Below are 23,870 nucleotides of genomic sequence, written 5' to 3' on the forward strand. Positions count from 1 at the left end.
ATAGATTATAATTAGGGCACAACTCTTTTTAGTTAAAAATATAACAATCCAAAAAATACAATTTGATTGATGTGACTTGGTACGAAAGTTTAAACTCTTTAAAAGGAGAAATGAAGAACCTCAAATAAAAGGGAAGGCATAGAAAGTTGACAAGATACATGACAAATAATTCTATTGATAATCATTTTGTTAGAATGCTTTTATAGAAAAGAATGTTTTACAAATATATTCAAGGTATCCAAAATGTTGCTTACTACATCCTGTTTAAGATGTAAAAGATGACGGTTAACATGTCACACCTAAAAATTGAGAATTGTCATGAATATTTATCATAAATCCCTGAGAAACGTTGTCATCTTTTTAATTACATCCTCTCAATGACTGCTTCCTCAATATTTACATTTAATTCCTCAAAACGATTTTCCTAAAGACAATTAGATTTTCTTTGAGTATAATTTGAAGTAAGCTTTAAATTCGTCTCAAATTAATTTTCCTCCAGGTAGTTGGATATTTTCGAATATATATTGAGGTAGTCATCCTCGATTCATGTCCCAAATTTTACTATTTCCTAGAGATGCCTAGTGTCTTTTACACCTCAATTTAATGATTTATACTTTATACTTCACTCAAGTTTCAACTGAATTTGTCTCGCTCTAACAATACCATAATTAATTTAATTACCATTCAAAGGTAATTTTTGATATAAATGAAAAAGCATATTTCGATTGTTTTAAGTTTTTACTTAAGTTTCTGTTTGAATGTGAATCCACAACTCCTAAAGCAGGGGAAATACATTTCTGGGTATTTGTTTACTGCAAAATCTAGAAAGATTGGACTGTAAATTTAACAAATTATGACCGTAGACAAAAATAAAGTGTAAAAAGAATGGAAGGCAAACTTAGCATATTATTAGGAGGGGTGAAAATGAAAAGCAAATTCGACTAAATGAAACCCGATGAATCATGAAGAATTAATATTGAGACAAAAAGGCCAACTTTCTCTTGAAATATTAGCAGTTGAAGGAAATGGGATTGATATGGGAAGTATGTAATTGTTAACTCTAGACATAAGAGTACGGAGATGCGTTGACTAGTTCGTTCAGAAATGAAACAACTTCATCGGGTGATCCAAGCGTATACCGAGCATTGGTTTGTGTTCTTCCAACAGCACAAGAAAAGTAATTCTCCTTCTTCAGGTCAAGGACATTCCAAGATATCTTTTCAGGAGCTGGACGACGTGGCGCACGGCACACATGATTATTTGTTTTCCTCTCAGAATTTGGCACAACACGTTGTCCCTTATTTTGGGATGATTTTGCTGCTCCATTTTTACTAGCTGGAATCTTCAACGATGATATCCTCTCCGCAGGAAACTTAACTCCTTCTGTTACCTTACTTCGTGGAAGACCCACACCAATAGAAGGTAACTCTGGCTCAAAAAACGCATATATATCTTCATCCTGCTGCATCAGATAACGTTAGATTCACTAGCCTAAAATGCTACGGTAGAAGGCATTATTAAGGCTTAATCAGGTAAAAAGTTCAAGGATATGATATGACCAGACTAAAATTGTCACATGATGCACGCTCAACAGGGCATTAAAACAAACACAATTTCTCCCTACAGAGAAAAACAACATATAACAAAAGTAATTCTCAGAGATCAAATTAAAATTTAACTCACCTTTGTTAGAAAATGTCCTATACACAAAACGTAATCAATTGGTGTTGTCATGGATTTACTATGGACTATCTCCCCTAGAATACGGTCAATGGCTGCTCCCTGATTAAATGAAAGATAAGTGTATATATATTAATTCTAAACATTTTCAGATGAAAAAGAACTGAGAAAAATAAATTAAGACATTACCTTTGTAACATTAGCAGCTCGCACCTCAACAGACCGGCTCCCTTGAACAACTTCAACTGAAGCATTAGAAATTGGCCCTGTCCAGAGATGCTGCAACATGTCCCTTGCTTGTAGTCTTCCAAACTCAACATCTATATCAAGGTGATGGGATGAATAATTTGAAATACAGCAGGAAAAATACAAAAGAGGTTTACCAAAACAGAATTCAAGCACCTGAATGTCTGTAACTCCATACAAGTGAAGCTTCCCTTTCTTCAAAATGTGATCGAGGTGTTCTATCTGTGAAGTAGTCAAAAACATGCTGCAACCAAGGGATCATCAATGTAAGTCAATATTGTGAAGGAGAAAGACAATCAAAATCATTGAAACTTCAAATAAGCACCTTCACGCTGTCAACCCATTCCATATTTAGTTGCTCTGGCATTGTTGTCATCCATTCTCCCTTAGAAGGGTTTAAAAACATCCCATTCTCCGCTGCTAGCCAGATGTCATACTCTTTGAAGTTCTGTAATAGCGATGAGTTAGAATTGGATCTAGTAGTTCATAAAGAAGAAAGTAATGTACCAAGAATTACTTGATCTAGAACTGGTCTACCACTTCCACTAAGCACAACAACTGTGGTCTTTGGGTCACTGCAAAGTTCTGCCAAGGGTTGTTTCAGTTCTGGATGCACTGTGAGTTCCGTTTCTTGATACTGATCACCTTTTCTCTCAACTGGTACAGTTAGAGTTCCATTGAAACCCTGCAGTGCGTATCACCAATGTGAAGGGAAAGTGTTAAAAATTATGACAAAGTGTTCATGGTTTAATATTAGTGAAGCACTGAAATTAACAAAATATATGCGAGTATTTGAATGGAGAAGTTTTATTCAGGGGCTTCACACAATACAGGAAACGCAACTTTAGAATTAGATTCATAGTATCCACATAAATGCACACACTTAACATACATTTGATATCTTGAAAACATAGTTCCCACGGTTAACCAGGTCTGGATAAATACCGTTAAAATGACATCATTTCTGTTGCAGGTGACATCAATTGTCCTGTGGCAGAGGCCAAGTAGACCGGGTCACAATCGAATCGTGGCGCTTGGGCTGTTACACCCTTAAGTAAAGAGAGTTGCGTCCAGTTAGATATTGTTTTATATTATTAAGATATTGTTAGATATTGATAACCACAATATCAAACAACATCTTCTATTTAATCTTTTTATTTTCAGTTACTCTTTTTACTTGTACTTCTCTCTATTATAAATAGATTACCCTATGTGTGATTTATACACAAGGGAGATTAATCTCAATCCCTATTTTCTTTATTCTCAACACGTCCTAACTAACGGCTATAGTTTTTGATCTAGTAGTAAGCGCTCTATCCTAACAATTTCTTGACTTCCCTTGATTCTTTGACTACTTTTACATCTAAGAATGATGTATTCGTTCACAAGTTATTTAGTTGAAATACTACAACGACTATCTTCCCTAATTAGGGTTTAGGAATTTTGTTCATCATTCCACAAACAACGACATCATGCCAAGTCTATTATGATTTTTCAGATAATAACAATGTGCCATAAATTCTTCCAGGTTCTAGAAAAATTCCCCATTAGACTTTCCTAAAGAGATAAAATGTTCGATGTCTAATAAATTTTGTTATCTTCAAGCTAAATACGTCCACATTTTACAATGGAGTTATTTTTAATATTTATTCATCTTATCCCATACTTAGAGTTTGCTTTGGTTCAAAAGACTGAAAAAGAACATACAGGTTGTTGATTTCGTGAGAAAATGAGTAATTACTTGTAGTTTTTCCCCTTTCCAACAGATGACTCATTCCAGTAAACACTATAACCAAATCTGATTCATTTTCCTCTATGAACTAAGTCTTCCTTGTTTTCATCTATGAACTAAGTCTGATTCATTTTCACCAAATCTGAACCATCATCTATAAAACTACCTAGTGTTTTTTGTCTTTCTAAAGTAGCTAAAAGGGAACATTAGAACTTGGACAAAACATAAAGGTTTGTCAGGGACCTTAAAGGTCAGTTTTCAAAGAAGTCATAAGATTCATGATAAGACAGCCTACCAAAATAATCAACCGATTATTTGACTGCAAATAACGTTCAACTGCAGTCTCCATCGGGAGCCGTGGTGGAACTTGTTTTGTCCTTAGTTGTGCCTCATCAATAGTATCATTTAGTTCACTGCAAAATTCAAAAGATAAGGATTACTGCGGTACTGGGAATCTAGTTCTAAACAATCAGGTATCTGTACATCTTTCTCCTACTCCTAAAATTACAGCATCACTAGTAAATAACCATCATATTTGTGGTAAGTATAATTAATTAAGAAAATCAAGAAAATAAAATCTATGTTTTATTTATTTCTTTAAGAAAAACTGTACAGGATATTTAAGAAACAGTAGTGCAGAGTAAAGAAAAAGAGGCAGAGCACAATGAACCAAAATAAAGGAAGATTATAATTAATTAAGAAAATCAAGAAAATAAAATCATGTTTTATTTATTTCTTTAAGAAAAACAGTACAGGATATTTAAGAGACAGAAGAGCAGACTAAAGAAAGAGGCAGAGCACAATCAACCAAAATAAAGGAAGATTATCAAATCCATTAGTTTGTACAGCCTTCCTTATCTTTTGTATGGTTATACTATTTGATAATCTTTCTTTATTTAGGTTAATTGTGCTCTGCACCACCCTCATTGTAAATCACAAAGTTATGATTTATAAGATTAGATATCGTGAATACTCTATGCACATGCATACCTCACAAAAGTTTCTGCCCATTCCTGAGCAGTGTGGGTTGTTACATGTTTAAAGTTATGCTTATGTCTCTTCTCTCGTTCTTCGGATTTCATATTCAGAGCCTTGTCAATTGCAGCAGCAACTTCTGTGATGTTCCAAGGGTTGACCAGAATTGCCCCAGCGCCAAGTGACTGTGCAGCACCCGCAAACTACATAGAGAATACCAAATGTTAGATCAAGAGGATACTTTAACATCTAGCTGAACATAGATATCAAGTTAAGAGAAAGAAAGAAAGATATGCAAAAGCTACGTTTAACAAACCATAAATCAGAGGCATTGTGAGCCCTCTATAAATAGAGACCTATAATCTACAGGAATAAGCGATGAAACTTTGTATCTAATTTGTCCAAATTACTTTAAATTGTAAAAGTTTAAGATAAGAGCCGAGACCACTAGTACGAATTTAAGACCAGATTTTTAAAATACTGATAGGTTTATAAGGGAGGTGAGTTGCTCAATTGCTAAGGATTTAACTTACTACGCCTCATTTTCTAACAGGTACAATTACCTAAAGCCATAGACTATATTTCATAATTATTGAACACTAACATAGAGCACACATTGATAAATTAAAAGAAATCACAAATACACGATAAAGTTCTAGTAGTTACTTCGCTGAGAATGAGAACCCCTTTCTTTTTATCTTGGCAGGCCACAAATTCGTAACTTACAAGATTCATCCCATCCCTTAAAGAGGTGACAAGTGCTACATCTGGGCAAGAGACAGGGAATATGTACACAGTATTAGCAGAAAATTTAAATAAAAAAGTGAATATCATTAGCAAATAACCCTTAATCCTTCAAGACAACTAAGAATTTAGGTAAATGTATAATATTAGAAGTGGGTTTTAAGCCTAACTCAATCCCACAAAATCGGCTTGTAAGGTGAGGTTTACACCTCACTTATATACTATGAAATTGCCTTATCTCTAGTCGTAGGACTAGAAATTAATGGGTGGGCTTTTTTTTTTTAAATAATGGCTCTGATACCACATTAGAAGTGGGTTTTAAGCCTAACTCAAAACCCACAAAATTGGCTTGTAAGGTAGGTTTGCACCTCACTTATATACTATGAAATTGCCTCATCTCTAATCGATGTGGGACATCTAACATATAATAAATAGGCCAGTGCTCTAGACCTATTTGGTGGCGTACTTCCATCTTTTCCCAATATATGTTGTCCCAAAATGTAATATTTTAAGCCTAACTTCATTTCACACTGTTGGGAATTTCAGATGTTCGAAAGGGGAAAACCTTTACAATAACAATCTCTCCTATCTTCTTCCGCTATTTATATCAAACTAACCGCTCTGCCCAACTAAATAAATCATTAATTTTCTAACAATCATAATAAATTTCTCCTATCTCCTTATATACTAACACATTCTTAAGCAGTTTCTAACACTTTATACATTTAAATAACATTTGCAATGAAGAGATTTAGAGGAAAGGTGATGTCTAATACATGACAATAATTATGATGTTCAAACTGAAACAATCACATTATATTTCAGATAAACAAGTATGAATTTACAAATGTATGAAGCTATCGTAGTAAAACATGCTGACAATTGATTAAAGGCAAATTGACTTGACATTAGAAGTTATTCAATGGACTTTGGCAAAGAAGAAAATAAATCTTAAAGCAGATAAAGTGTACCCGTAACAGCGTACAAAGCACACAGTTTATGAAAATCAAGAGAGCAATCCTGCAAGCATAGCAAATTCATTAAGCTGTAGCATTTTAATGTGAATAATAATTAATATGGGATGTATTGATCATCAGAATAGGCGTAAAAAATGTCAAATTTTATTTACATCTGATGTCATGACTTATCGAACAATAAAGGTACATAGCTATGAATGTGGGTGTAAATTAATTGAGTTTCCAGGACTTGAGTTTGACTTGTTAAATGATAAATCAAACTTGTTTGCTTAACAAAAAATGTAAATTCAAGCTTACCATTCAAAGTTTTCTCCCTATCTACATATTCAACTTCAAAACCTGTAATTTTAGACAAGTTATGTATTGTATTACTTGGTAAATTATATTTCTATTTAGTGAATTGTAATCTTATTTATTACTATCTACTACTTTTCTAAATCTAAATATTCACTCAGTCTTTTGCTCTCTTATCTTATAGACTGGCATAAAATTGTCAGCTAAATATAGAACAAATAAACTTAAAAAATAATCAAAAAGTAAAAACAAACCAAACAAGGGAAACTAAAACTTCATACTCGAACAAATCATGCCTAAGCTTTAAATTTGGCACTTTTAAATACAAGACACAAGCTTGAACAAGTTTACAACCTTTACTGTGAATTAAACCTCTATCCTTGGTCCTTGTTACTTTAATACATCAATTGTGTAAAGTCCAACAATTTAATTGAAGTCAATTTTTTATTCAATAGAGAGAAAAGGACAACTTTGCAATCAGTCCTGTTGTCTACAGCTGATTATCAACCCACTTGGATTAATTTCCCGTGTTGCCCTTGAAAATTAAGCACCACATTTGTTTTAAGTACATATATACCACATCCAAATCTGAAAAGATATCATTCTTCTAATGTGCAAAGAAATTATTGCAACCGTAGGTTGCCCAGTTATAATAAGAACAAATGAAGCAAAGTAAAATACTTTAACTAAAACATGTTTGCCCGTTACCGTGATAGTTCAAAATAACATTGAAAGAAACACCTATGCTGGGTGTCTGGTACAAAACAACAGATACACACATACAAGACCGAGAGAATAAAGGTAAAATTGATAAATTGAATTATGCACTAATCAACAGAGGATTTGACATATAGCTAAGATCTTCAGACCAACTTGAAATTCATTTTTACTCATTTTCAGCTTTCCAATTTATGTGAATTCAATGAAGGTTTGTTTGTTACAGTTTATATGTCCAAATAGAAAATCTAACAAGATATAACATTCACAGAAAAAATGAATCTTGCATTGTATTGGACATTGTATCAGCATGTTTTTAGTGAACCATCATATGATCATTGTATTAAAAACGCACCAAGTGATGTATGGGAACAGTAGCAAGTGTTCCGAATCTGCCATTAATGCGACCAACAATTTCATGGACCTGGCTTGTAAGCTTTTGATCTGTTCATATGCAAGATATAAAAAAAATTATGGTCAAATGATGGTTGCTGAAGATATATAAAACTTTCTTAGTCTTCCACCGAAACTGCTTAATAGTTTTGTAAAGTTGGTGCATTCACCAGCTAAGCATATTCCTAGAGCAAAACTATACCAAACTATAAGGAATACAAAACCAGTTTAAAGCTCTACCTAATAGCTTAAGCTTTTAGGAGCCTTAATCTTTAGCATGGTACATGACCTTTATGACCAAGTGGTCAAGAGTTTGATCCTTTCCACCACCAAATTGCTCAAGCCTTAAAGAGAGCAAGTGTTTAACACATGCTATCAAAACAAGGGGAGAAAATTGTACAACTAAACACCCCAAATGTTGGACGAGAATTGACAACACAAATTGTTTTTTTTACTAGAATCATCAGTTTATAGACTATGTTGGAAGAACAATAACTAAACTACATAGGTTTCCCGTAACAACAAATTTTTCTCCTTCAAAACTCTTGAAGCAACAAAGTAATTCCTTAACTACTTCCTGCAGGTCTGCCACACCTCATATAAAACTATCACATCATAAAGTATAGCTACCTAATAAATAGTTAACACGAGCATTACAGCCTAACAGAACTTGGCCAATCACACAGCTAAAATCACAAAATACATAGAATGTAGAGTAAATAAAAAGGCATAATTATTTTGTGTGCCCACTTTTCATTCAACAATTTCTCGTTAATAAAATTATTTAAACATGAATGTGAAAATACAATATGGAAGTCACTAAGCATATATACTATTGTACAATACAAGAAAACTCAAACGGTTTGTTTCTTCTTACTTTTCTTTTCTCCATTTGTATAAAAGGACTTGTTTCCTCAAATAAATATCAGAACATAATATAAACTACGAAGGAACAGCACTAGATTGTCCTTTTGATCATCCAATTCTTCAACACGCACACACACACACACATATATATAAATGAAATATTTAAATGTCATACACTCAGGAACATCTGTCCTTGTTGGAACGGCAATTTGAAGCAGAACAACTTTATCACGCCAATCAGGATTCTCTTCCAAAAATTTTTCAAATGCCAGAATTTTTTGAGGGATTCCTTTGATCATATCAAGACGATCAACACCTAACATAACCTGTCAAGCCATGAAACGGATTAGTAATAGTCAAATGATAAGGAACCAAGTTAAGCACTTGGTACTAAGGTCATTCCGCATTTCCCATTTTGCTACAAGAATTAATTATAAGGAGGATGGTTCTATATGGCCATTGGCCCGTAGTAGCTAACCCCCTAGGTGTCTTTTTGTGTTTCTTTTTTATCTATTTATTTCAAAGGAAAAAAAATTAACTCCTGTACAAAGCATAGCGGAACTCCATATCTATAATTTCATAGTATTTAATTTGTCCTACACTTTGATTACTCTATATAATCAGTAATCTATAATAGAAAAAAAAAATTACAAATCAGAGTCATCCTCAATTAATAGGATCAACATTTAGAATACAATGTGACTAAGAAATGCAGTTACTACAAAGTAAGAGATGCACCTTTCTCCCTTTAAATCTCTCTTGTAATTCTTTAATGTGACCTTTCACCTGAGGAAGGTCAAGTGCACGTATGAATCGTTCTGAGTCGATACCTATTGGAAACTGACATACAATGGTAAAACAAAATTAAATAAATCAAATTTTCAAGTTTAGCATGGAATTGGTTAAGGCTAAAGAAAAATAGTTTCAATCAAAGTGTTTTATGAAAGTTTGTAGTATAACTTTTATTACACAATTTTAAATGTACATAAGGACGAATTTTGGGAAAACATACTGCTGCTACTCGAGTCAGCTTCCCTTGATTCTCAACACCTTCAGGCGTTCCCTCAAGTCCAAGTATGCGGGTACATGCACTGACAAAATGTCGTGCATAGTCGTAGGTGTGAAAACTAATCAACAAAAATTAAACTTATCCACGTCAAAAGCAGTTGCAACTTAATAAAATGAAAATGAATAAACTAGAAAATGATCAATAAAAAGAATCACAAAGTTTAATGCTTGAAGAAAGAATGTCAAACTAAACTGCAAATATTAGAACCTATGGAGCTATGAAGGCAATATACTGTAATTTCACCACATTTGTTTGAACATTATCACCAAAACACACACACATTATTATTTTGACTGCAATTATTATTTACACCTGTTGATTAGTCAAAGGAAACTAATAATGAAACAATGCTGTATGTATCACCATGGCTCTTGGAAGCTCCTGTTTCAATTTTATTGAAATTGACTGGAGACAAGGTCAGATCTTAAAATGTTAGCTTAAATGAAATTCTGTTTTACTGTAATATTTTATAAATTGTTCATAATAATTTCATGAAGCATAGTTATGGGTTTGGATTTTTTCATGTTCACAAAATGTAACGTGGTCGTAGCCAAAGCATGTTCAGAAAAACTTGATTTTCAATCAAATGCAGTTTGGTCCCCAAAGTAAATGCTCAAGTCGGATGGTTGACAGCTACCCCAGATGCATAACGAGTGATTTATCTTGTCCTAAGCGTGAATTCAGTACAGGTAAACATTTCATACTTATTGACAAATACATTATTAACTATTATGAAGATAAAACTGCAATTTACCCAACCAAATCGGCTGCAAGAACAGCATGCAGAAGCTCTGAACGAGAAGGCAATGTCCTGTGAATCTCAGAAGATGGAAATGGGGTATGAAGAAACCAGCCAACTTTCATTTTAGGGTTATAATTCTTTAAGCATTGTGGAAGAAACATAAGATGGTAATCATGGCACCAAACAACATCACCCTCTTCATAGTGCTTGTTTACAACATCGGCAAACATTTGATTTGCCTTCTGGTATGCTTCAAATTGAGACTGGAAACTACGTGTGGTAGCAAGGCGGTCTTCTTGTGGAAGTCCAAGGTAATGAAAAAGGGGCCATAGAATATTGTTGCAATAGCCATTATAATATTGATGAACAATCTCTTCATCAAGAAATACTGGGATACACCTCTGCACCACAGGTAACAAGTAAGAGAAAGATTAAACTTAAAATATTGGAAATTACTGATGAAAAGCACAAATGTAAATGCCAAAAGTTCCAAACATCATAATGGATAAACTGCAGTACCTTTTCAGCCAAAGCTTTAGTAAGTGCCTTTTGTCCAATCTCATCTGGCACATTAACTCCAGCCCAACCTATCCACCTTGCCTCCAAAGCCTTCACACCTTTGTAAAGAACTTGAGGTGTTAGACTATTCGTTGTAAATTAGTGGACCAAGTTCAGCGCAAAAATATAAGAATTGCATACTTTGGAAACCACTTTCTAAATCCAATTATAGTTTAAAAATCATATGGAAATTTCAGAGCAGATACAGTATACCTTGAAATATAACAAACTAAAAGGGTAAAGAAAAGGAACAAACATTCCACATACCTAAGAGTGCGCTCACCAGGCCACCAGCACTTATCTCCAAAGACCACGAATCCTCGCCTTTCCTAATTGCCGAGACTGGCAGCCTATTGGCCACCACCAAAAGCCTTTGTTTGAAAGGTCTCCCATCTTCCCTCTCGCCCCGTACTGCCGCCGCTACTCCTTCCAGTAATCGTTCATAGGAAGCAGCAGAGTTATTATCTTCCCTTAAGCGCGGGTCATGCTCAAAATATTCAGTAATCACATTATTATTATTATTATTACTATCAGGAGCCTCATTCAAAAGAGATGCCTTGCTGCTTTTAAAAAGCTCTCTTCGTCTCATAAGACGTTCAACACGATCCGGAATAATATTAGAATTACCATTGAACTTGTTCCCGGCCTTATGGTCACTGTGGAATCCAACCATTGACGTTGAATATCAGTATATTAAGTAGTAAAACTTCCTACCCTGCATTTCGTTTACAAACAAAAATTACGAAACATCCCCAATTCAGCCTCTAACAGAATAGATTATAACAGAAGTGAAAGAAATTAAACATCTAAATACAACAGTTGTTCCAGTGCCAAATGAAAATTTTCTAACAATGAAAAGTAAAACGAAATATAGGCCATAAGAAGAAAACAGTATTCACGAAATTACAGAAGGCAGCAAGAAGGGATGAACAGGGTGGGCATTTAAGTTGGAAATTTCACATTGGTTAGCTTATTTATGCAAATGGAATACCCGCATCTCTCTGCGCTTGATACATTCATGGAAATAAGATACAAACAAAGCAGAGCAATGGAAACAGAGGAGGCAGTCGAAATACCGGGTAGTTTTTTTAATATAAAAATGACAAATATATTGCACGGATGCAATATTGGAAATACTCAAGAAGTAAGAGCTGTCCATCTGATGAGAGAACTTAATGAAGTAATAGAATAGTGAAAATTACAGAAACGAGTTCAAAAGGCCAGCTCAGGAGACGCCTCGGAAATCAGCGGACGCTGAAAGCAAACAAAGACGTCTGGCTTAATGAGTCAATTTTCCAGCTGGGTTAGGGCCAAAGGGTTTAAGTCAGATAATGTGGCTACGTAGGGAGTGGGCAATCTGCAGAATCAAATGGTAAAGAATTAACAGAGAGGGGAGAAAACAACAAAAAGAAAAGAGAGAAAGCGGTAGAATCCTCGTGTTAGCTTTTTAAGGCACATATAGCCTCACTGCCATGCAGGTGACACCCAAGATTGTGTTGAAAACAGAAAGAAAATATTTTACTCCGAATGGTATATAAATTGACCCGTATACTGTATATCCCAATATTACGTACATAAATTCAAAGTATATAAATAACGTAAATTTTATTTATAAATTATTTTGTAATATTGAGTTTTAATATGATATTACAACTACATAGAATTTATCTTAAACAATAATTTTATGAAATGAGTTTGTAAGCAAAGAATGAAAATATTTACACAAAAATTGGATAAGTTAATCAGGGTGAAAATCGTTCCAGAACCAACCCATGCTCCCAACTCTCAAAGTCACGGAGGGTTCACCAAAAAAATTTTTAGTTTCTAAAAGATATATAACAGGAAAGTATAATTTTAACATCCCGTTTACATATTGAAAAATAACATCGTCAGAAATAACACTTTTGTTTCTTTAGAAATTTACACTTTAAAAATAATTTATCAAAAATGTAAACTGTATGTTTCCGATAAGGGTATTTTTATATATTAAACAGAAAAAATACTGCAAGTCCTTTCCTCACTATGCCGAAATCTTTTGGAGTAAAGAAACCAGCAAAGAATAAGTGTTTTAATATTATTTTAACAAAATATTATAAATTAAAAATGTTACGCCATTAATAATAAAACCAAAATAATAATAAAATTCACCAATGGTACTTGATATCCGTCAAAGTAGATTTTTATCTCCAACTAATATTCCAAATACGATGGTTGATATTGATTTAGCTTTCAACTGAATTTTGTCAGGCATGTATGGTTATAACATAGAGATTTAATTTGAAATTTGTAAATATTCGTAGTATTTTGTATCTATTCTTTCTTTAATATAAAATTCTTATAAGACTTTCTTAAATTACTTTTAACATAAAAAATAATTTAAGTTTTATTTAAAATTCAGAGTCTTAAATTTATTGTCATATTTGTGATAAAAAAATTAATGGTAATTATATCAAATTAGATAAAAATATATTTATGGACATACCTCATTTTTTATAATCTGTAAATAACTAGTAATGTTTTATTATCTGTAAATAATATTTTAATAAATAATTTAGTAAGTAATTCTTTATATTTAAAAAAATATCATTTGACATTTATTTCTTTTCTATTATTTTTTTTAACTAATAAAATATATAAAATGATTTTAAAATAATAATATTTAGAGGCATTAAAATTGAAGTATAAAAATATAATAATGTTCAAATATCATGTTCCATTTCTAAAATCAAGCAAGCATTGCAAACACCACAAAAAGTGTCATCAGAGGTGTATGACTACATTTTACTTCAGCTTCCATTGGACATAGAGGGCCATGCAATGGTTGAAGTACAATTGGCAACCATAATTTGAGATGAAGTGTGGTAGGACTCTCCCTTGGACCTTTTTTTGTTTTTGTCCAAAGAGGTATATATATGAGTAAAACTGAGGATGGGAAAGTCGACTTCTTGTTCAGTGCCCAAAAGGTTGATGATGTGAACCGGGTTGGAACTTCATTGTATTGCTTCCCTGAGATGGCTTTTCACTTAGACGCGCCTTTGAAGGCTCAGAGGAGAAAGTGGAATCGTCCACGTCAACTGAGGTTTTTTCGAGACAAGACAATGAGAAACTCGGTACAAATGACTCGTGAAAATAATGAGAGAAGGACATCATTTTTATCTTAAAATCTTAAATTAGATAATATCTATAGATACTTCTATTAATATATTTTAGTCATTTTTATTCATTGTATGTTTTTTTAAATTTATTTTGAATTCCTAGCAGCCACTAACTGAGTAACGAGAACCAGAGTCATCACTGATGGCAGCACAGCGGAGATTCTGGAACCGTTTGGAAGGGATAGGAGATTGATGACTGGTTCACAAGATTGAGTAGGGTCACGGGTGTAAGGGTGAGAGGGCTGTGGAGAAGGAAAGGATGAAGAGGGAAGAGGTGCGAGTTTCTTTTTTATTAATTTTTAATTTGGTTAGGTAACTAGTGATATTTAGTGATCTGTATTAAAATTGTACGAAACTGAAATTAAATTAAGATTATTTTATGTAAATATCGTGTAAGTAGATTAGAATACTAAAATATTCTATTGAAAATATAAATTTTTTTTTTATATTCTATTAGAAATGCATGCCCATCTAGTTTCTAATATTGAATGCAGCCTTGTCTTATATCGTAAATACTAGAACTGTCTACAGTAAACAAGAAGAAATAAAATTAGAAATTTAGAAAGATAAGGAGTATGAAAACTACGATAATAAACAAATTGCATGTTGGTCCAAGGAAAAACGACAAGAGTAGTAATTATTAACGAAGATTTGCAGCGTTTTCTAAAGTTTTCTCTGCCAAGTGAAGGCAATGGGAGTTCGCAATATTAAATTGTTGCAGGCAGATACGAGAGATCCAACTTTTAAAAGGAATGGCCACCCGTAAAAGCAATACACGATGACAAGGGAATTCCAATAAACCATAGATTTGTCAAACATGCAGTGCAGGTAGGTAGGTACCACAAATTTTATGGCTCCGTACAGAAGACATCGACAGTATGGCCTGAAATATCATACCTAGTGAGATCGTAATCTCAACAATCCAATATGGGGCTAATGTTAACACATACTAGTTGCTAGTAATTCCTGGGACATTATGGGTATAGTTGGTTGATGGGAGGTGAAAAGTGTAGTGCAATCGAATTAGTCCTATAATTTAAAGAAGAAAACATGTTTTAATCTTTTGTTCAAATGTTGTTTCGAAACTCTTACGAGAGATCTAGTCCGACTTTGACACTCCACATCTGACCATCTAAGCTTTACAAGTCTAAACAAACTTCATATTTTCTCCTGTACAATAACACGGCCCTTTCTCATCACCAAGCTTAAATTGTCTCCCAATGTCACATTTTTTTTAAGCTGTCATCAAGATCAGCAAAAAAGAATCTTGATTGCAACACGTGATTGATACATCCAGAGTCTGAAAATTACAATTCTTCCATGATAACTTCTTCATCCTTCACATGCCATCAACAATAATTCTTTATCACCCACAACATAACTTGCTGAATTTGATTCCTTTACAGGGCATTCATATTAAAAGTGTCCAAGTTTATGACAATAGTAACACTCAATGGTAGATTTATCAAAACTTCTTGAAGATTCACCAAAGGTAACCTTCAAAGCTTACTCTTTTTCATCCACTATTCATGAACTACAAGACTGTTTTGTAACTCATCAATAGTAAGTGCATCCAAATCTTTTTATTCATCAATAGACCACACCATGTAATTGAACTTGGGTATCGTGGATCTCAATGTCTTCTCAATGACTTCAATATCATACATCTTGTTGATAAACAAGTCTCTGGATAAACACTCTTATATATTATAACTTATTATATTTTACAATGAGCAGTACATGATTAATTTATAGGTCTTAAGATATGGTCCTTCAGCTATACGTATTCAATACAACCACTACCTAAATCATAAATTATAATTAATGAACTCTAGTGCATGCTATAGTAATTACTAGATGCACTCCTGATTTCTGCATTTTTCTAAGACACTTCTACCAACGCTATTAAATGCAGTTACTAACATTTAAGTTTGCCCAATACATCTTTGCCTTATTGACTTGTAGCTTGTTGATGATGGTAAGAGTGTTTGAAAACTATTCATCGACATATTCTCCCTCTTTCATGATGAGCATCTCAAACTCCTTCTGGAGTGCCTGGAATGCTTGCTATTGTGCTCGCTACACTTTTGTTGACCCTTGACACTTTTGTTTCAAAGAATCTGAGATGCTTTCAGCCATATCTTTATTTAAAATGGTTTCCGAAATTGATCTATCGATGACCTGAAAAGGATAATTATTTGCCTTCACATCTTTTAACTTTGCATCATCAGTGACTTTCCTTTGTGCTTCACTAACTTTAGCTCCTTCTGCTGTGCAGGTATCCCATATTCTACGAGACTCCAATATTCTTTTGATTGCAAGAAAATTTCCATGAACATACACCGATGATCATAATACCATCAAATTTTGGAATCGCTAGTTGCACAAATCCATTCTCACTTGTCATATTTTCTCTACTAGTTTTGGTAAGATCAAGCCCTTTAACCTAGTTCATGATGCCACTATTAAACTAAAAACACTGCACAAAAAAACACATTTAAACGATGTCCTTACGAGCATACCTTGTTTGTCTAAGTAGGAGATGGAGGTAAAATCTTGACAATGTCACTATGTTGACGATCTTATTTTTACTGGCAATGAAGAATTTAAATATTCCATGATGCATGAGTTTGATATGCAAAATCTTGAACAAATGAGATACTTTGCAAAGTTACGAAGGTACTTTTATCTTTCAAAAGAAATATCTAAGAAGTGTTAGAAAGGTTTGATATGAATAAGTACAATCGAGTCCATAATCCAATTGTTACAGGATGCAAACTCATGAGGGATGAGAATGGAATTATAGTGGACAACACTCAATACAAGCAGCTAATTGGCATTTTGATGTACTTAACAACTACTCGCTCTAATATCAAGTTTGTTATTAGTCTTTCAAGCATATATATGAGCGTCCAAAAAAAAGCATCTCCAGGCTGCCAAGAAAGTATAGAGATATAAGAGACTCAGATTTTGGATGTTCTAGAAAAAGGAAGCTGAGGAGCTGGTTGGTTATAAACACTGATTATGCTAGAGATTTGGATAATGGAAAGAGTACTTTAGGCTATGTCTTTCTATTGTTTATTAGTCTTCTAAGAAACAACTAATAGTCACTTTGTTTACCACTGAAGTTGATTTTGTAGTTGTCACTTCTTGTGTTTGCCAAGCTATTTGGACAGGTAGAATTTTAATATATTTTAGTCATGGTCTTAGTAAAGGCACAACTATTTTCTACTATACAATTGTTGAGCTATTAAGCTCTCAATGAATCTTGTTCTTCATGGTCATAACAAATATATATATAGAATTGTATATGTTCTGGATGTATTTGTGTCTAATGCAGACCACACAATATGTATTTATACTATTGAATAGAAAAATTACAATAAAGACACCTAATAATTAGACACCAATCATACTAATTTTCAGAATTATGTAACAGTTGATTTCCATGTAACAACTAATTATATTCTAACAATATAGATGTCATATTATTTCTTCTTAAGCTCACAAGGGACGAAAGTGTAAAATTAATCCACTTTCATGCCCACAAACAAATTGCACATGTAATAACCAAGTCATTAAAACTTGATCATGGTTTAAGAGTTTGCTTTAATTCAAATGTAAATTGAATACATGGTTTTTTCATAGAGGAGAAAGGTTTGTTTGAGTCTAGTTATAGACTTAGATTAGATTTCAAGTATGTTACTTAGTGATCTCAATAATCTCTAACTTTTAAGATTTAGATAATGCTATCCTAGTTATTCTCTATGTTAGTTTGCAATTTTTTAAGTTCTTTTATTACAAGAACACAAAAACTAATTTTGAAAACAAAAAAACTTATTTGAAATTTAAATATTAATGAAATTTCTTAAATATTTTATCCTATGATAATTTCTAAAAAAGGTGTATTCTCCTAAAAGAATTTATTTGGATTGAAGAGAAAATATGAGTTGATAAAGAAAATAGAGTACAAAATTAAAACTTTCAAATCCCCTCCCAATATTTATCTTTCATTGGCCCGTCATTTTTCCTTAATCCAATTAATTTAACTTCTCATTCTTTTTCTTTTCCTATTTTACTCTCATTATTCAATCCAAACAAAGACTTCTTTTATATTTTTCCTGTTTACACACTTTTCCCTCAACTTCAAATCACAATTAGATTTTTCCAATATTCGACTCGGAATGCGTAAAACATAGAATCTTGAATAGATTTCTGACCAGTTTATATACTTGAATAAAATATCAGTACCCTTGAATGAATTCCCTCTAGCAACTGTAGCATGTCCCACTTTCAAACAAAATAACAAAAACATATCTACTAACATGTCTATATGTATCCCAATTATAGAAGGGGTGTGACAAGACCCAAACTATAGGGGATATCTTTCTTAAACAATGAAACGAACGAGCCGTTTAAGCATTTCCATTTTTGGTAAGAGCCGTATAAAGCACTTCAACAAGCTTAACAGAAGTGCACTTTTATCATGGAAAGGACATTTCATAATGGAAAAACCGTTCTAATCCCATTAATATTTTGGATTTTTATTTATCCATGGTGTTAATGGAAAAACAAATTTTATATCCCTCTCTTCTAAACTCTCAAAACCAAGTATCTCTAAATGTTAATGAAACGAGTTGAACTCTCCTCATTTTTCTTTTCCAACTTGATCACTTAACCTTATATTCCTTAATATTTTGGATAATAACCCAGCCACGGTTCTTTACCGCGGATTTCTAAAGAGAATTTCAGGTATTAAGATAAAATGAGAAAGAATGAGCTGAAAAGGGATGCAATAGCATCCTCAGGAAAAGTTGGCTTGACTTCCTTAAGAAATACTGAGAATAATTAGTCGTAGCATCTGAAGTAAAATGACAGTTTTAAGCACAATAGTGGAATGCAGAAAGTTGCACTATATGATGACCAAGAAAAAGAAAGTTCTTCCTTTCTATTTTTTGAAAAGAAAAATATTCTCTGGCTAGTAGACACCTCAAGAAAAAGAGAGAAGAGGAATGTAGATTCGACAGATAGTACCGCGCGATAACAGGAAAACGAAGTAGCAAGACATAGGAATGTTTTAGACAATTACTTCCTTTATCGATAACCTACTTTGATAGAGATCTATTGTATTTTGAGGTAGATTGATATGAAAAAAGGGAGGACCGAGGCGGCAGAAAGAAAAAATCATATTAGAGAAGGATAAGTGATGTAATTGAGAGAGAAAAGAGACATAGCAAAACAAAACGGTGAGTATATATGATGAGGGAGCAAACGGATCTATGTTAAATTATCAAATTCATTTTGTCAAATAAATAAGTAAGATAATTGAGTCCCTCCTCATTTTGAGGAGAGGGGGTGGAGAGAGAATAAAAAACAAATTAATGAAAATGAGATAAAAAAAGATTGAATACAAGATTACAATAACTCATCAATTAACAATTTAACTCGCATTCAATACATCAAGTTACTTTTCAAATTATCTTTTATTTCCCTTCTATTTTATTATGATATAGACTAACATTGAATATCCGAATATTCATGAGTATATGCGATCCTCAAATAGTTCAATATGCTTACGAAAACAAAACAGAAATTCACACATTTTTCAAAAACCAATTTTATTATATGTATCATGCATTTTCATCATACTATTTTAGTTTATCAAATTAAACTTTAATTGTTGTTAAAAAACTTGTTATTTTTATATTAATATATTTTCAATACATGTTTATTTATATAATTTATTTATTTAATGCATGACTTTAGTTAAATTTAAGATATTGTTTAAGTTATTTAAATTTAATATCAAAAGAATTTGAAACTATCAATGAGAGAGAGAAAATTGAGTTAGGAAAAAATAAGTTGAAAGTTTCAAAATTTTAGCACTTATTCAATCTGTATATAAAAAATTAATCTGCTTTATAGATTAATCTCTTTTTATATAGTAAAAAATATTATTATTATTATTATTATAAAATTAAATATAAACAACTTTTATAATTTTATTATAGTAACTTTTATTTATGTTGTAAATAATTTTTCAATTAAAAAATAGGTAAGTTTAAAATAAAAATCAACCAAAAAAATTGTTAAATTTAAACATATGGCATAAAAAGATAATATTACTAAAATAATTATTTTTATTTAAATATTTTTAAAGGATAAAATTAAAAAGCAAATTTAGACTAAAAAGAAGAATTCTTTACATATATATATATATATATATATATATATATATATAGGTAAATATTATTACTAATAATAAAAAATTATTATTATTATTATTATTAAAATTTGAATATGCTGCCGACAATGAAAGTTCAAATATTCTTTTCTTATTTGCTAGAAAGAGAAAAACTATTTTTAATTTGTCCATTTTTATCTTCTTTTGTGTTAAAAGAAATTGTACTTAATATTAAAACTAAGAACAACGAGAAAAATGTTATTTTAAATATTAAAAATAAACAAATAATTAACAAAAATTTAGACAAAAAATTGAAGTTAATGTGGGACCCAATAACCGTGAAGACTACTAAGGACAACAAGAGAGTTTACCTCATACTCGAGTTCGATTCCAGCAGCGAAAAATGTTTACCCCTATTGGAGCATACTAAATCGAACCAATTACGAAAAAGATTATGTACTCCCTTCCTTCTTTCCAAAACATCGATCATTTAATGTTGTTATAAACTTATTAATAAAATTAAAAAACGAATCAACAAATCTTATATATTTCTTTTTCAATGTAAATGGTTTTATATTAATTGTTCTTAGTTATATATAAAAACATTGTTGAAAAATAGTTTAGAAAAATTACAAGGACAACTACTTTGATAAAAAACAAAAAATCTAAAAAAATATTGTTCCTGGTATTTGGTATTTAGAGAGTGATTAAATATACCCGCATACATGATAAAGTAATATAATATATTTTTCTCTTCCTAGCTAGTTGTAGCATATCCTCATTTGTTATCCCCCTAATTTTTCTATTTAACAAATTTCATACTTTATTTTTAATAAATTTGATGTTTTTACTATTTTAATTATGTAATTTTACGTTGGTTAATTAAGTGCTAAGATATGCTTTTTATTAAATACTCAGTAATAACAGGATCGAGAAAAATAATGAGAATAAATTCAACAACAAAAAGTTGAAGTGGACGGCAAAAATTGAAAAATGAAAGAGAATAAAGGTATTAATACAGTTAATTTAATTGTATAAAATTTCGTATATATACTGTTAATCGTTACACCCAGCTCATGTCCTTTTCATGAGTGGACAGGCAATACCTTACACCGCAGCTCCTGAACCAAGAGATACTATATTAATTCATCAGTTTATACTTTTTTTTTCTGAGGCAGTGGCAGTCAACTTGCTTGTGTATCTGCTCTCAGTACTGGTCTAAAAGATCCATTGGATAATTGACTCTCAAGATTTTTATTCTCTCCAATAGTGTGGTTCACCACAATGCCCTATCAAAGTGTGTGTATGAAATGAAACGGAACAGCCTTTTTGGTACGGAGGGTAAGGAAAAGAAAGAAAAGTACGAAACTGAGACCAGTGAAAGGCAAAAGAAAAAACGGGAAAGTTAGTCTCTACGTACGTACAATCTGAAGGGGAGGAACTAAAATCTATAGACCTTGAGGAATCAAAACACTTCCCAGTAGCAAACACATAGGTCATTGCAATTGAATAAAGATGGCTATTTATACGCATAACTTTCCCTCGAACGATAGCTTGCTCTCCTAAGATGCGAAGCCGCAGGCATAACATAGCCTTCCTGATTGGGTGTTTTGTGCAGGACTAGTCTCATACTAGCCGTAATCACCCAAGTTGAATTCTCATTCTAGTTAAGTGAAGCTGAAGTTACTAAGTGGAGTTAAGCCCAGGTAAGATGTAAAAAAAGTTTTACTGGCAACCAACAATCTTTTCCTTGGTCATCTTTTATCTTGTAATCCAAGAAACATCTATTGAAACTCTCTAAAACATGTTCAAAACTTCTACCGAAACACGGACAAGCTACTAATAATAAGTATTTTCTATATAAAAAAAAAAACAGCACTTCCATTACCACGAACAATAGATGTGCAGATTATGCATTGTGCACACATATAATTTGACCATGAAGGCGGGTGTTGAACCTTGAGAGAAAAGTATTTCTAACTAATCTATCTTATTAGAAAACGGTAGAAACCTGAACTTTTGCAGGGTCCATCATTCCTGGCATCCACAAACGCTACCACATGGGTGCCTGAGTGAGTCACATGTGCTGCTTGATCTACAGAGAAACAAGAGTCATCTTTAACTTAAAGGCCTATCCTCAGAAGCCATGGCCCCGATTCATTTCTACCGCTTCTTTTCCGCATTATAGTATCATAATACGATGTTTCTTTTCTCTTTTAAGTTCCCATTCCGTCCTCTACCCACACACACAAAGGAAAGCCAAAACACTCTAGAAAGAAGCTTCACATCGTAAACTACAAGGTCGCAAAGGGCATTTCAAGAACCAAGTGGGCGATTTTTCTCGGAGACGCTCCGAGTCCAAAGAAACAAACTAACAAACACCGTAGGGGACCACAAAGTCGCTAACATGATGTCACCTCTGGTACTCTTGTTCCTATATCTCTACCAAAATATCTACCGGGAGAAGCTCCTATAAACAATTCCACGCAATTTGACCATAACTAGTTCTGGATTTTTCATCCTTCACTTCACAAAGGCTTAAATAACGCGTCAACGATGCCACCAACCGAAGAGTTTACTTTTGCATTGGAATATGTCATGCTAACTATGAAGTGATTCTAATGCACGGGATAACGGATTACTTAGTTCACAAAAAATTCGGCACGAATGACCTAAACAACAAACTTACAATTTTCTCGCACAAAATTCGGCACGAATGAAAATTGCATTTCATTCCACTAATAAAATCAAACTAAAAAACGCATGCAAAAAACAGAGATACGGCAAACGAAACGAAGTCGTTTTCGTTTTCCCATTTTTGTTTTCAAATTTTCTCGTTAGCGAAACAGAAACAAAATCTTGTTCTGAATTCGTTCAAGTCACAGAGAGTATAGCAGAGCAAGATCGTCATAAAGAAACTAGAACGCGAAAATTAAGAAACGCAACAGTCTCAGGCGCTCGTCGGATCAACTATCCGATTCAAACACCTGGAAATCATATCACAGAGAAAGCTTCATGTAGAGAGAGAGAGAGAGTGAGATAAATCTGACCTGAATGACGCGAAGTTCTAGCAAGTACAAATGCTTCTTGTTCTTCTTCTTCGTTGAAGAGGTTAAGCAATTTGCGGAGAGAGAAATAGAAGAGAGAATTGAGGTTTCTTCTGAAAAGGGAAGAGGTAAACGGAAGGATTTATATAAAAAAGGAGAAGGAGAGAGAGAAAGTGCGCATTTTGCAGACATGGAATCGTCATTCGTCACAAATGCATTCCTTTTGGCGGGGCAGAGAGGTGTGGGGGGCGGAGTAGAGTAGAGTAACCCTGCTTTCACCTACCCAATCAATTGGAGGGAATTTTGTTCTTCTTTTTATTATTATTTTAAAAGTTTAAATTTCCTTTTTCTTAATCAAGTTTATATTTAACACAAATCCACTGTTACAGTGAGTTCAAAAATTAAATAGTTATCAAGAAAGATAAAGAAAATCATGATAAAAAGTGTAGGTGTGATAATTAACGGGAAAAGTAATATTTTTATAACTAAA

At 32.6% G+C, this 23,870-nt stretch overlaps 1 protein-coding gene across 8 annotated transcripts; it reads right to left on the bottom strand.

Annotated features, from left to right (window-relative positions):
• Positions 1-888: 888 nt before the first annotated feature.
• Positions 889-23,599, bottom strand: LOC114185194 (alpha,alpha-trehalose-phosphate synthase [UDP-forming] 1). 8 transcript variants are annotated; one of them, XM_028072774.1, is made up of 19 exons: positions 23,384-23,592; positions 12,197-12,351; positions 11,262-11,709; positions 10,956-11,053; positions 10,449-10,837; positions 9,638-9,752; positions 9,364-9,465; positions 8,801-8,951; positions 7,721-7,809; positions 6,349-6,397; positions 5,300-5,400; positions 4,649-4,836; positions 3,954-4,071; positions 2,444-2,611; positions 2,252-2,374; positions 2,083-2,170; positions 1,870-2,000; positions 1,684-1,782; positions 889-1,462 (listed from the first exon to the last, which is right to left on the bottom strand). In XM_028072774.1, exons 3-19 carry the CDS (start codon positions 11,665-11,667, stop codon positions 1,061-1,063), a joined length of 2,817 nt encoding a protein of 938 aa, XP_027928575.1. In that variant the 5' UTR covers positions 11,668-11,709; positions 12,197-12,351; positions 23,384-23,592; the 3' UTR covers positions 889-1,060. The 8 variants fall into 8 exon arrangements, with proteins under 8 accessions (XP_027928575.1, XP_027928581.1, XP_027928580.1 ...); XM_028072780.1 differs by lacking the exon at positions 12,197-12,351 and having other exon boundaries at positions 11,262-11,414; positions 11,622-11,709; positions 23,384-23,590; XM_028072779.1 differs by lacking the exon at positions 12,197-12,351 and having other exon boundaries at positions 11,262-11,420; positions 11,622-11,709; positions 23,384-23,590.
• Between the last annotated feature and the right edge of the window lie 271 nt (positions 23,600-23,870).

Source organism: Vigna unguiculata, chromosome 5 (assembly GCF_004118075.2).
Source record: "Vigna unguiculata cultivar IT97K-499-35 chromosome 5, ASM411807v1, whole genome shotgun sequence".
Lineage (NCBI taxonomy): Eukaryota > Viridiplantae > Streptophyta > Magnoliopsida > Fabales > Fabaceae > Vigna > Vigna unguiculata.

Excerpts from the sequence above, each read along its gene's own strand:
- LOC114185194 (XM_028072773.1), bottom strand. The coding sequence starts at position 11,667 with ATGGTTGGATTCCACAGTGACCATAAGGCCGGGAACAAGTTCAATGGT. Across the intron at positions 2,375-2,443 it reads GTAGACCAGTTCTAGATCAA|AACTTCAAAGAGTATGACAT; the intron begins GTAATTCTTGGT and ends TCGCTATTACAG. Across the intron at positions 2,171-2,251 it reads AATGGGTTGACAGCGTGAAG|CATGTTTTTGACTACTTCAC; the intron begins GTGCTTATTTGA and ends CCTTGGTTGCAG.